This window comes from Protobothrops mucrosquamatus, unplaced genomic scaffold (genome assembly GCF_001527695.2).
Source record: "Protobothrops mucrosquamatus isolate PMUCROS unplaced genomic scaffold, P.Mucros_1.0 scaffold_57, whole genome shotgun sequence".
Taxonomy (NCBI): Eukaryota; Metazoa; Chordata; class Lepidosauria; order Squamata; family Viperidae; genus Protobothrops; species Protobothrops mucrosquamatus.
The window spans coordinates 488,699-503,617 of record NW_015386133.1 but is presented as its reverse complement, the minus strand read 5'-3'; the positions used below and the strand labels follow the sequence as shown (position 1 = coordinate 503,617).

At 38.1% G+C, this 14,919-nt stretch overlaps 1 protein-coding gene across 1 annotated transcript in view; it reads right to left on the bottom strand.

Moving 5' to 3' along the window:
• Positions 1-14,919, bottom strand: part of MSH2 (mutS homolog 2) — an 83,707-nt gene that overhangs the window by 55,628 nt on the left and 13,160 nt on the right. Inside the window, exons 7-9 of the mRNA XM_015812066.1 lie at positions 12,548-12,694; positions 9,989-10,138; positions 8,025-8,051 (exon numbers count right to left, since the gene is read on the bottom strand). Coding sequence (XP_015667552.1) covers positions 8,025-8,051; positions 9,989-10,138; positions 12,548-12,694 — 324 coding nt within the window. The remainder of the gene's footprint in view (positions 1-8,024; positions 8,052-9,988; positions 10,139-12,547; positions 12,695-14,919) is intronic.

Sequence of the window (14,919 nt, the reverse complement as noted above, 5' to 3'; positions counted from 1 at the left end):
ATTACTATTTATTTTAAATTTAAATTTACTTGTTTAATAATAATTATTATTATTAGAGTTTTATCCTGCCTTTTTAAATACATATAACTCAACAAGGGCAACGACACTTTTGCTATCCTGCTTCTTTAAAGTCCAACTTTAGTTTCCATAGATAGAGCATCACACAGAATTACTGAAGCTGAAACTCTGGCCACCAAATGAGAAGAGAGGAGTCATTGGAAAAAAAAATCCTGATATTGGGAAAGATTGAAGGCCAAAGGGGATAGCAGAGGATGAAATGGTTAGATAATGTCATCTACTCAGTGGGCATGAGTTTGGGCAGACTCAGGGAGACAAAGGAGGACAAAGGGCCTGGTATGCTATGGTCCATGGGTCATAAAGAGTCGGACACAACTTAGCTACTAAACAACATGGGTGTTCCAGATTAGTGACTGAACAGTGTGAGCCAGCAGTGTACTGCAGCTGTCAAAAAACCCAACACAGTGTTAGGCTGCATTAACAGAGGGATAGAATCAAGATCACGTGAAGTATTAATACCATTTTACAATGCCTTGGTAAGGCCACACTTGGAATACTGCATCCAGTTTTGGTCACCACAATGTAAAAAAGATGTTGAAACTCTAGAAAGAGTACAGAGACAAGCAACAAAGATGATTAGATGACTGGATGCTAAAACATATAAGGAACGATTGCTGGAATTGGGTATGTCTTGTTTAATGAAGAGAAGATTAGGGGTGACATGACAGCAGTGTTCCAATATCTCAGGGGCTGCCACAAAGAAGAGGGAGTCAAGCTATTCTCCAAAGCGCCTGAAGACAGGACAAGAAGCAATGGATGGAAACTAATCAAGGAGAGAAGCAACCTAGAACTAAGGAGAAACTTCCAGTGCCTCCAGAAGCGGTAAATGCTCCAACACTGGAAGTTTTTAAGAAGAGAATAGACAGCCATGTGTCTGAAATGATATAGGGTTTCCTGCATGAGCAGGGGGTTGGACTAGATGATCTCCAAGGTCCCCTCCTCCTCCTCCTCCTCCTCCTTATTATTATTATTATTATTATTATTATTATTATTATTATTATTAATTATTATTATTATTATTATTATTATTATTATTATTATTATTATTATTATTATTATTATTATTATTATTATTATTATTATTATTATTAGCGGTGGCGGCAGCAGCAGCAGCAGCAAAATATCACACAGAATACCATGCTTTCACTGATCTTTGTAGGTGGAGACATATCATGGTATCCAAATATTTCTTCCAACAAGGCCATGGCTGCTCTACCAAGTGTGGCATATTTCTTGACTGCTTGTTCTTTTGCTATTGAAAGTTGATTCTACAAGGCAGAAGCTATTTACCACTTCTATATTTTCATTATATTTTCATTTTCACAAGACTGGTTGTTGTACTCTTGTCATTACTTAGGGTTTTTTTATAGATAAAAATATTAGTCCCATTTTTTTCACTATACTCCTAGATTTTGAGTCTTTTAGACTTTGCAGATCCTTTGCATTTTCAACTATTAGAATAGTGTCATGAACACAGCATATGTTATTGATGTTTCTTCCTCCAGTTTTAAAACCGTGATCATCTTCTTCCAATCCAGCTTCTTTAATATTTATTCAGTATGTAGCTCGAATAAATAAGGGATGAGTAATCAGCTTAGCTGTAGTTTTGTGCAAACCTGTAATCAGTCAGTTTTACATGTTGTCTGTACTGAGGTTTCCTGACCTGTATATAGTTTTTTTTTTTTTGTTAGAATGAGAGCAATGAGATATTTTGAGGTTCCCATTTTTCAAAGTACAGTCCACAGTTTGATATGATTACACAATTAAAGGCCTTTCTATAATCATTGAAGCACATGTTGACTTTTTTTGATATTCTTAGGTATTCTCATTGTATATTATGATTTATAGTTTGACTATTCAGTATGTTTTTAAAGGAAGCAGCATCAAGTTGTGATAGCTTCCTAAAATATTTGCAATGCACAGATGGAATTAAGTTCCTGGATCAATCAATTCTACATTATAAACTTTTTCTTATCAGATTCTGGAGTAAACCAACCTCTTTAAACACAAGCAATCAAATATATGCTTTAAACAAATCTTAGTGTAATATTTTTCTTAGGATTTAAAAGATATTCATAAACTTCCCACATAAGGTCTTCTTTTAAGCCCACATGCAGAGCTTTAAGCCATATTGGTATATTTTAAAGGAAAGTATCTTTAGAACATGAACTTTTAGTTTTTAGCACAATAATTCTATACCTTTCCATCTTCCTTCCATCAGTTTTGTTTTTATGAGGGGAAGGAAACAAATGCCTTTCCTTCCATATTAAGAACTACTGTAATCTAGTTGCCTTTTGGAAAAAAAAACCCACCTTTGGGACAACCATGACCCAGATGATTGAAACTCTCCATAGATATTGTAGTATAGTTACTGTAAACATAAAAAATAGGCCAAACTTGCTATATTAAAAATCAGAACTATTGGACTTTTCCTTAAATATCATACCTGCTTATATCTATTAAAATATGTATAAAATATTACCCCACGTTATTTCCTTACAATAGCCATAATTGTTCATTTCCAAGCAAAATCCAGTTTTTTACTTTTAAAGTAGAAAATAGACTGGTAGAATTCTACTAAAAAAAGAAAACTTTACAGCAAAAACTTTCTTCCAACAATTAAAAATCAACTCTATACATGGATATCAATAGATGGACAACAGCAAAATTTTCTTTAAACATAAATGGAGACGCTATATTCAAGAATCAAAAACAGGACTTTGTGCTAACTCTGACTTAGATCATGAACTCTTGCAAAAATATGGCTCAGTATCAAACATCAAGCAAAAATATCCTAAAATGCAGAAAACAAAAGTGACGTATCTACTGATACAGTGAAAATGACAGAAGGAAAGAGAAAAAGAAACAGATGTGTCCAGCTAAATATTGACTTCCAGAGCACGAAGGACTTAAAGATGAATACTCAAATAAACTTAAGATAATAATCAAATAGGGATAGGAAAATTACACAAAATCAAGAAAGATGCAAAGGATGGGTAAAATAGAAGAAAATGAACGCAAAGATATACTGATAAAAGAGAACATAAGGACGCACTTAGGACTTAAAGGCTAGCCCAGGGGTAGTCAACCTTGGCTCTTTTATGACTCATGGACTTCAACTCCCAGAATTCCTGAGCCAGCTGTGGCTCAGGAATTCTGGGAGTTGAAGTCCACGAGTCATAAAAGAGCCAAGGTTGACTACCCCTGGAGACTGTAGACTGACTCTATAGGCCAGTGATGGCGAACCTTTTAGAGACCGAGTGCCCAAACTGCAACCCAAAACCCACTTATGCATCGTCGAGTGCCGGGCGGGTGTGGCCCGTTGGGCGGGCGTGGCCAAGTGGGTGTGGCCAATTGGGTGGGCGTGGCTGCAGTGGTAACGACAGACTGGGTGGGACTAAAAAGTTCAATCAATCAATTCCAACTTTGCAAGATCTTTTTTTTCCCCGCGAGAAGTTGAAATTGACTGATTGAACCTTTTTTTTTTTTGCACATGGCGGCGGAGGCCTAAAGCAAAAAGGTTTTATAAAACCCAGCTGAAGGCCTAGGACTGGCCGCGACGGCGCGCATGCCCACAGAGAGGGCTCTGAGTGCCGCCTCTGGCACCCGTGCCATAGGTTCGCCAACACTGCTATAGGCAGTCAGATAAACAGCTAAAGCCTGCAAAGACCCAGAGTCCTTAAAGTCTCTAGTTTGTTAACTTTTGGAGATGATTTTTTTCCCCTCCAGTTCAAGGGAAAAAGATTTTCTTTCCGTGCTTGCTTTGCTCCTCTACTCTTCAACTTGGAGTCAAGATATGATTTTATAAAGGATAGAGATTGGAGAGCACAAGCAGAGTTTAGTTTAGCACCTAATTGGGGCGGGGGGGGGTCAACAAGTCTCTCTCTCCCAGCTTTTATTTATTGAGGAAATGAGGCTTTCTGGGGGAGGGGGCTAAGCAAGGGAAAGGTTCTGGGAAGCTTGTCCTGAAGCTGCCATCTTTTATACAGGAGTCGGCTTCCCAAAGTCTTGATAGGGATAAGGAAGAGAACTTTGCAGCCTCCAGACAGCTAGCCGATCAGCCAGAAAACTGAGAGACTAGGTAATCAGTCCTTTTTGTGCCCCAGAAAGGCAGGGCACTGTGGCGGTAGAAAGGGCAGGGGAGAATTAGGAAAGGCAGGCACTCCCAGCATTTTCCTTCCCCGTTGTTTCTTGCTGGCAAGACAGTCAACTGTGCGGTGGGCCAGCATGCAAGGCACCCAAGGGGTAGGAAGCGGAGCACGGGGTATCTCGGGGTAAGGAAAGCCTTGAGCGGCTTGAAGGAGGAGGGACTGTGCCTGTGCTAGGCCCCCCAGGATTTTCCCCACCCCTGAGCTCTATTTAACGACCCATGTATTCATGTAACAAATGCACTGGGGAAAGCAAGGATGGTTGGTCGTTTCTTGAGGCAGTTTAATGTTGTTTTGACTTCCAACCCTAACGAGTTGCTCCATTATAGTCGCAACTCAAGGGCTACCTGTATTACAATAAATCCACCTTTCCCAAAGTTTCATTGTATTGTTTTCATTGTTTATTTGTATACATTTTGGTGTTTGGATTTTAGCAGAGGTTGTACATTAGGGCTATAGTAATGTGTAAGTGTGATGTGAGGTATGATAGTAAAAAGTTTAGCAATCCTTGGTTTAAATCCGTCTTTAAAGTACTCCTTTTCAACATCTATATGAAACCGCTGAATGAGATCATCTGCCACCATGGTTTGAGGTATCTGCAGTATGCTGATGAAACCAAACTATATATTTCCACTCTTGGTGACCATGGCCACCCTCTCGTGGTGCTTGGAGGCTGTGAGCGTCTCTGGATGGGGGATAATAGGCTTTGACTGAACTCTGGCAAGACCAAATGGCTTTGGGTACATAAGGCTCTGTGATCCGTGACTTTGTCATCTCTGACTCTTGATGGGGTGGCACTACCTCAGATAGATCTGGTCCACAACTTGGGGGTTCTCCTGGACTCACGACTCCTGCTCAAAGAGCAGGTGGCAGTCACAGCTAGGAGAGCCTTTGCACAACTTTCGGTTGTGCGCCAGTTGCGGCCTTTCCTGGATCAGATTGGACATTTTAATGGGCCCTACATGGGGCTACCCTTGAAGAGCGTTGGGAAGATACAGCTGGTGCGGTGGCATGGGCAGTTCTTGGGGCTCAAAGAATGGCCCATATAGCACCACTTCTCTGCAAGCTGCATTGGCTGATAGTTTGCTTCTGTATGCACTTCAAGTTGTTGGTAATCACCTTTTAAGTTATTCATGGCACGGGTGCAGGCTACTTGAAGGACCGTCTTATCCCATTGGGAATTGGCTTGTCCCACCTGTGCCGGCAGAGGGGGTATGCTGTGAGCCCCATTGGCCTGATTATCCCAGCAGGTGGGGTCCAGGAGAAGGGCTTTCTCTGCTGTTGTACCTGCCCTCTGGAACATCTTGGCCCCAATGTGAGGTTGACCCCAATCCTATCCTTTTGTAAGGCCTGCAAGACCTGGCTCAGCCAGTTAGCTTGGGACCCCAATGGAGGAGCAGCATAGTGGAGTAGTTGATTAAGTAACAGCTGATCCCACTTCCCCCACCCTACCCCCATCCTCCCCACCTATAATTGGATTTTAATGGTTGGTTTTAACTTATTTATGTGTGTATATGTGTGTGTGTGTGTGTATATATATATATCTGCATCTGCATTTGTGAATGATTGTAAGTTGCCCAGAGTTATCCTGTGGTAAGATTTCATTAAGGCTTTGGTCTGATTGCTTAAATTTAAAGTTTTCATTGGCTCTTCATTGTTTATCTACTATTACTTTTAAAAATATTTTAGTTTCAATAAAACTTAACAGCCTTTTTGAAACCAGAAAGTAAGATTAGATTTCCTACTATGAAACAAAACAGAACTTCCATATGGATCTCCACATTCTTGCTCAAAGAATTATAGGCTAAGCTACATTCTTAATGAAATTAGCTAGGAGCAAGCAAACAGCATAACATCAATTCTTTCATACTTACTTAATTAAACTATTCTCTTTCACAGACCTGGCCTGGCACCTCAAAGCAACACTCTTCATTAAAAATGCAATGCAAGATTAGCAAATGAGCACAAAACATAATAAAATGCTATCAAAGCAATAATAAAAGCAGGTCAGTATCAGCAGCTAGATCAATCAGGCATAATTTCAGGAATGATACTTTCAGAATATGGTTAGGAATTTTTTTATCCCTTCTCCCAAGCTAGAATCACACAATATATGTCAATACATAAGACTATTTTGGGTTTTCATATAAAGCAAAGGCACTGATTGCTATTATCAAACTGATTTTCGTTCCCATAAATAATGACATAGCTTTGAATTAATTCAAATAGTCAATTTTAAGATTGGGTTTGTAAATCAAATACACACACATTCCACCCATGCACATAGTCACATAAATAGGTTAACTCTTGTTATTCCTGTTTTCCTAATTATCATCCTCAATGTAATGTTCAGTTTCTTACTATAAAGAGTCATTTCATTTTTTTAACTGTAACAAAGAACTGAGTTCCTAGTAATGATATAATATATACCATATAATAGTAAAACTAGCTGACTATATAAGGGCTTGAATCCAGACTATTAACTGCTTTTAAAACTCAATGACTCCAACGTACTTTGTACTCTAAAAGCGTTACCCAATCTCGTCCCCACAGTTTGAGCGTTACAGTGCACTACACAGCGCTGCATAGTGTTGAAAAAAAGGTGACGGCCGTTACCCCACCCACGCCAAAACCGTACTGCGTAGGCCGGGTGCCCGGCCGTCAAACTGTGGGGACCCAATCTCAATTTGATGGTATTTGTGTTTTATTTAAATCAGATGTATTACTGGTAATGTCTAAATAATGAGATTCTTAGTCTTAAAATATGGATTTAATACTAGAAATATCTTCACCATCATAAAAGACAGCAAATTGTAGTGTTTTATTCAAGATATCAGAAAACTGCTGTAGAACACCAAAATTAAATAGTTATTGTTTTAATTAAGACATTGCCTAGTCTTGTGTCATTTCAAGATTTTCAAGAGTGAGAGCACCTTGGACTAGTTTCTTTTTTCATAATCAAGAAGTACCTCAAACATCTATATTTCTTCAACAATTCAGTGAAAGGCCTTGTTCCAATTTATTTCTATCATAACTTATGACATGATAACCAGTAAATATAGAGAAAACTAAGACCTCAAGTAAATACCATCTACTCTGTCCTGTTAACATACATCTTATCTTTGTCAACTAACCTGCTTCCAAGCAAAGGGAAAGAGAAGGCAAAACTTTGTTTTGCTGGACCACTATGTAAGAGCCACTTCTCCACAAAAAGATGCGGTGGAATGTAATATGAATTCCCAGGAAGGCAAAGAGGCAATGAAACATAGAAAGTTTGGTCAGGAGGAAGAGTTAAGAAGGCTCCTCCCCAACTATTCCCAGAGTGTATCTATAATGATGCAAATAGTTCCTTTAATTTGGCAAGACTTCTGTCTACAGATGAGGGACAATGAAGGAAACTGCTCTTTAGTAACTTTCCCATGTCTTTCTTGGTTCTTGGACCCTGACAAATGTCCTCATTAACACTCCAGCCCTATCACCGAATTATTCAAAATGCAAATGCTGCAGAATTTAAGTATATGTCTCCTCCAAGTACTATACAATGCATATTTTATGACTGTGATTTGAAGCACAAACATTAAATGGCTAAAAGTTATGACTCCAATTACGTAAAAGGTCTTGTCGAAAGGGTCTTAAACATCGGTCGTGTTCGTTAAATCGTGACTCTTCTTTACGTAATAAATAAATGATGGAAAGAAGATAAAACAAGAATAGGTAGTTACCAACAAACTAGGTGACTAAGTGATCGGAAACAGGAACTCCACAAGACGTAAATAAATTGTTAGGTCGGTTACTTACACAAGCTTGGGCAAATTCTGAAGCATTCTGAGGAGACAAAGAGAAGGCATTTTCGTGTCATAAAAAACAAAAAAGTCTTTACTTCAAACTAAAGGAAGAGAGGAAGCTGAGTTATTGCTAGTCTTCATGTTTTCAGAAATGATGATCAAAGCATTGCTTCTTTGTTCCAAGATGCTACATGTGAAATCTGATTCCTTAACACACACTAGCTACCAATTAATTCTCTTTGCAATCTCTTATAGACAGTCTGCAGTTTTAATTCAAATCTCTAGCCATAACACCGCGCCTCATTTTTCCCTTTTCCTTTTCTTCTACCATCATTTTCTTCAGTTCTTCAAGATCTTGTATGAAAAAGAACAAGGCACCATGGTTTGTCCTAGGATTTGTTCATCAATTAATAAAATGAAACTTCCTTCATTCCTACATTCCTACAAAATGTTTCAAACTCACATTCTGATCTTAGAACAAAGCAATCTATGTCCCATAGTTCTGCCTTAACTGATTTTTCTCTCTCTGCTGTTTTAAAGTGGTTTATTATTCAGATTAGAAAGAATTAAAAACAAGTGCTTCTCTGGCCATATCATAAAAAAGGAGAGAATAAATTTGTTTTAAGATTCTACTATCTCGTATGTCTGAAAATCTTAGACGTTTGGACTTATTTCAAGGCAAAACAACAGAACAGAAGTGTCTAATGGAATATTCTAAATTGGATTTTTCTAAGCTCAGTTTAAATTGTTCAGAAAAATAAGAAGAATGGTAACAGAAGATAATGTTATATATTTTGTATTTCAATATCTTTTCTTTTAAGTACAGTAAACAAATTAAATTTATCAACAATTTCATAAATTGTAGCCTACCCATTAAAGACATCACAAGGATAAACAGAACATGGATTAAATATAGGATTCTAGGAGGGGAAAAGACAAAGGGTAAAACTTTACTTTCCATGTTTATTGAACAAATATACTATATCCATTTTAAAAAGAAAAATCAGAAGCCACCTTAATGGAAGTTAAAAAATAATATATTATTTACATGAACAAAATCACTTAAAGCTTTGAAATAAACATTAGGCTTCCCAGAGGTGTATATTCCAAGGTCAATATGACTCTAAAACATATCTGACAATTTCATGACTGACTTCTATCATTAGCCTCTGCTTAACTGAAGGTAAGTTCAGGTAGTCCTCAACTTACAAGCGGTCACATAGTGACCATTTGAAGTTACCACAGACCCTCAAAAAGCTACTTATGACCTGGTCTCAAAGTTACAATTGGCACAGCACCCCCACAATCATGTAAACAAAATTCGGGAACTTGGCAACCTCATGGACACTGTAGCAGCCCCCTGCCTATCTCCCCACCACCACAGGACATCCTGCTGGTCCCTTTAGGCCTTGGGGAATTTTTCAGAATTCTGACTACCAGAGTACGATGTCAACTCAGATCTCTGACTTGATACTTTCCCTTTACAGGTAGAGGCTCCCTTATCATATTTTTCTATATAATCTAGAAACGGATGGATGGATGAAGCTAAAGTAAGCCTCATCTATAGTCTTTTTTTACAGAAATAAGACTATTTGTTAACAGAATTTAGATGTCCAAGTGAGCGAAAGGATATTTCTACCCAACAGCACAATGGAAAAATCCAACAAATGTACTTTCCCATGTAATAAATAATATGAGAAAAGCATACAGCAGGGTTGCTGTTCTCCACATCATCAGTGTTGACAAGAACATCAGCGCTAGAAGTGGCAGTATAAATCCATTTGGCTCAGACATATAAAAATCAAGCTAATTTTTATACATCTTGAATGGGAAACTATCTAAGAACTCTAAGGAAGTTACTATGATCCTTTAATATTCTTAATAACTATATCAATAAATACTTCACAGATTTCATAAATTCCTTAATGTAGTGATAGAAATCAGATATAAGGGCAAGTTCTACTTAGAACATCTTACCTGAAAAAGGTTAAGGGCTCTGACAGCAGCATGATCCAGGGTCATATACTGATTAAGGTCAAACGTGGTAAGTTCAAATTGTCCAAAGTTAGACTCATCGTTTAAGAGCTCTAAGTATTTAATCACAACAGATAGAGAAGAGATGGCAACCTGGAGAATAAAAGTCCAACAGAAGTGTAATCACATAAGTAGTCAGCCTGACAACTGGTCATGGGGCATTGGTGAGACTAAATTTGAATGCAATGTGGACAATAGAGAGTTTGTTCTTGAACAGCAGTTTTTCAAAATTAAATTATTGCCAAAGACGTATAGTTTGCAAGTGTTTCTCTAGAGGTTTTTGAAAAAGTTAAGGGAAATAACAGAAGAGGATCAGACAAATATCATACAACTATTATCAAATATTACTCTATCAAGAGGGAAGAATTTTCTATAAAGGGAGAAATAGTTTCCATGGCATTCAACAAGGATTGCTTTTGTATTTCATCTACAAAACAGAGATGAATATTTTCAAGGGCAGGTTTCCATGATCCCTAATTTGTTGTGGTATAATTCCCATTATTGACAGATAGCATGGACAGTTTCTACTAGCTCAAAATGGTGGGAGTCCTGCACCAGCACAACTGAAGAATACCTAATTGGGGAAGGTTAAATGTTAAAACACATGAATATCATTCTATGTGAAACTGTGTGGCTGCTTTGCCATTACTACCTCTATTTAGAAACTTCTAATAAATCTAATAGCAATAAAGAGTAGTTATGCATCATTTTAAAACTACAGCAAACAGTAAGAACTTGCCTGAAGTAATTTCTCTGACATTCTTACACAGAATTCAACTTTATATACTCCTTCTCCAAGAAAATGATTTCTCCAGCATCATCAGGTTAAACCAGTTCGTTCTCAAGCTCTTATGTTAAAATGGCTCCAAGTGGCAGTTAGGTATTAACATCAGAGCTGCCAAAAAGAACTGCTATACTCATTCAAATAGCAAGCTGTAAAATTTTGGAAAGGCTTGGGGGAAAGCCTTATTGCAATATTTCATTAGTTCAGAACTTTTCATTTAGATTGATGGTTATGAATGCTGTTTAAGGAGCAAACTTCATGTTCCTGCCTAGAGAGAAAGACAGGCATATTTGAGCATTTATTAATTCTCCCAAAAGAGGCATTCTTCCCTTCACTTGTAGACTACAATTCTAAAATGAACACACACTTTATCTACGAAGTGAACTGCTTGTTTATGATTCATACCTTATAGAAATTTAACCAACACTTCACTGATCAAGATTTATAAAATTTTCCATTCCATTCACTGAAATGTAACATATATTATCAATGCCATCCAAGAGAAAAAGAAATACATGTAGCCAGGGGTCCTTGGTGCTCTCTGAGCTTGGTTGTCTTCTTGCAAACATTTCATCATCCAAACTAGGTACATCATCAGTGATAAAAGGCAGTGGGGTTTGCTCTCAGGTTATACTCTAGTGCAGGGGTAGGCAACCTTGGCTCTTTTATGACTCGTGGACTTCAACTCCCAGAATTCCTGAGCCAGCATGGCTGGCTCAGGAATTCTGGGAGTTGAAGTCCACAAGTCATAAAAGAGCCAAGGTTGCCTACCCCTGCACTAGTGGCTTGTCCTGTCAATGTTGGTGAGGGTGGTTTTGGAGCTTCTTGCAATGTTTCCTGTTAGCTTGTTTGGCAGTTTCTTGATTGGGATATTGTTTACTTGTTGACTGCTGATCTGATGTTAATCTTAGAATTAATCTATGCTCATCTGGGTGCGGATTGCTGGTGTGGGGAAGGGGGTTGTTTTGGTCTTTCTGTTCCCTTTTTTTGGCTTATTGTCTCTTTGCAGTGTGCAGATATTGTTTATGTCTATGTGTCTATAATTTGTCAGTGTGCCAAGCTTCTAGAAATTCCCTAGCATTTTTGAACTTGGCTTGGTCTAGGATGGTCACAAATTCCCAACTGAAATTGTGGTTAAATCTGTCCATGTTGTGAAATTAAAGAGTTTTCATCATTGGTGTTCATGGATGTGTTTTGCCAGCCTTCTGCCTGTTTTCCTTCATAGTGGCTGTTGCAACCATTACACTGCGTGTTGTAGTAGATGACTCCTGTTTTTTCCTCTGGCGTCATCTACAACATACAGTGTTGTCTTTTTCACCAGAACCAACTGCTGTTGCTAAATGAGGACTACTTGTACTCAAGTTAGGTGACATGAATAAACGAATAAGAATACATTTGGAGAAATGAAGAGAAAAAGAGAAAGGAGAGAAAAAGAGACTGAGCCACTGAGCAACCCAAGAGGAATGAGAATGACTAGTAGTTATGCTTAGAAAAATGTTCTGAAAACATTTTTCAATTTAAGCATTCATATATACGTATTGCAAAAAAATGAATATGAATTCAAAAGCGTGATCAGTTTTATGGTTTATGATTGATGAGATTGTGAAAATTTTGAAGGATGCAAAAGATATAATGTTACTGAAGCCAGTTGTTATCCTTTTAAAACTGACACACACCTCTTTTGATTTATGGAACACATCCATTCCCAACTCACTCACCTGCTTATCCATTTCAGGTAATGCTGCACTAGACACATGCTCCTTCTTTCCTGATTGCAACAAACGGTTGAGATCTTGAACAGCATCTACTGTTGAAAATTCAGTCTTTTTCCTATCTGTGATCAGGATTCCTCCTCTTTGAACCACCTTTACAAATAATTAGAAATAATTTTATTTCAGGTTATAGGTTTAAAGCACTCTTAATTGTGTTCAATAAAATAAACACAGAACATGATAGCACCTTATAAACTTAGAATGGATTCAATATTATAAAACCTTAAAAGTAGACTTATGAGGGAGGGAAGGGAGAAAAATAAGGTGACAAGAAAATGGGTTTATAAAAGCAGAGAGTGAAAAAAAACTCTCAAAGAGGAAGGTAATTTGATATTACTTCAGTGAGTTGATGATGTCTCCATTAATAAATTATGTATCGGACACACTGGACTGTATGTATCAGAAGAGCATCAGATTGGAAAGGCTGATGTACAGAATGTAGAAAATAGTAAATCACAACAGAAACCTATTTTCAAAGTGAGCCAGGAATGACTTTCACACCTAATTGACCCACAAAGGAAAAGAAGAACTTTTAAGGTACAAAGAGAGATGCAAACAGCATTGGTAAGGACTAGAGCTCTTTGATCACTCAATAAATTCCATGAGAGGCACTGAAGCGTTACATCATTTTCACACCAATAAAAAGCCATGGCAATGCATTACTTACGAAGAATCCTCGCTTAACTATAGGTAGTCCTCACTTAGTAAATGTTCATTCAGCAACTGTTTAAATTACAATGGTACTGAGCAAAGGAACATATAATCTGTACACAAAGTTATGGCCGTTGCAGTTATGGAATGAAAATTCAGGCAGTTAGCAGTCTTCCCACTGTTACAATTGAATACAGCAGGACTCCACCTGTTCCACCTGCCCACAGTCTCTCCCCTGGCCCAGCAGCAAGGGCAAAGCTACTGTGGCCCTAGAGGTCCAGGCCTGTTTTCCACCATACCTGGGAGACCTCAACCAGTTATAGGGCCCAGCAGTATGCATAAAGTGCTCCACTTATCTTTGCGGGGTTTTTTGCAGCTGCTGACAGATGGTTCTGTCTGTCATCCAGCCTATGTGAGGCACGGCCCTCCTATAGAGACCTCCTCACACCATTCTGCAAGCAGGCACCATTCTCATGGAAGGCTCCTTTTCCAAATGACACAATTTGAAGATGGAGCATTCCAAAATATAGCGAGAATGGCCCAGGAGGCTCTTTCTAGCTCTGATTCCTTCTAGCTATCATGTTCGCTAGCTTTTTAGCCTTTCTAGTCTAGAAGCCTTCCTAGCGATTGTGAGAATGGCACCCGCTTGCAGAATGGCACAAGCCATCCTCTGTAGGCAGCCCACACCTTGCATTGGCTGGGCATAGCTGTCAGCTGCTGCAGACAAATACAAAGGCAAGTGGAGTAATTTACATGCACCAGTAAAAGGATCAGATCCAAAAGGTATCTATATATTTAGTATTCCCACTGGAAAAGGATGCCAAGCCATGATAAGATACTGCAGTGAATATAAACCTAATCTTAATGAACATAATGTGTTTATCCTCCTAACTGAATCTTCAAAAAATGCCTCTGGAGGAACAAAAGCCCAGAAATACCATGCGTACTTAGATGATTTGCAGTTCTAGGGATACTTTTGTAAATTAATGGACTGTATTATCATTAGTCATACAATATGGAGATTGCCTTAAGATTCAGTATTAATTTAAATATTTGCCTTTTCAATTAACTGGCATTACAGACAACCAATGCCTTGGTTCTGTTATTCAGCTTTTACATCTTCATTGAACCTGGACTCCTTCAATTCTTCTTTGATCTCTGAAAATGTGCTTGTGTTGCCTTTTTTGGTTTTGTGACCAGCATTTGTTTTGCCTTCTTGACTCCTGATGCTAAAATACTCCTCTTTAGAAGGCCTTCGAAGTGGTTAAGTCTTAACAGTTCCTGAAGAATTCCTCCAGCCTTAGGCAAATAAATAGAATGCCCAATAAGTAGAAGGGTCGTTAATGGTTGGGTTATACTGCACTAAGCTACAGATTCCTCTTTGACTTCACATGCTGTGCAAACCTTGACAAGTGTACTTTATTCAATAAAGCATAGGTAATCATGCCATAGCTTAGCATAATAAGTGATAATCACCAACTGAAGCTTAAATGAACCCATTAGTTAATCTAACTAGAGCTTACAAATACAAACCAATACAAAATAATTATTGTTTACTACGGGAGCACCAAGAACTTCACAATTGAATGAGCTGCTCCATTTTCTGCCCATTTTAAATTAATTTCCTAGAGGATTTTTCAGTTATAAGTTCATGTAAACAATGTCTG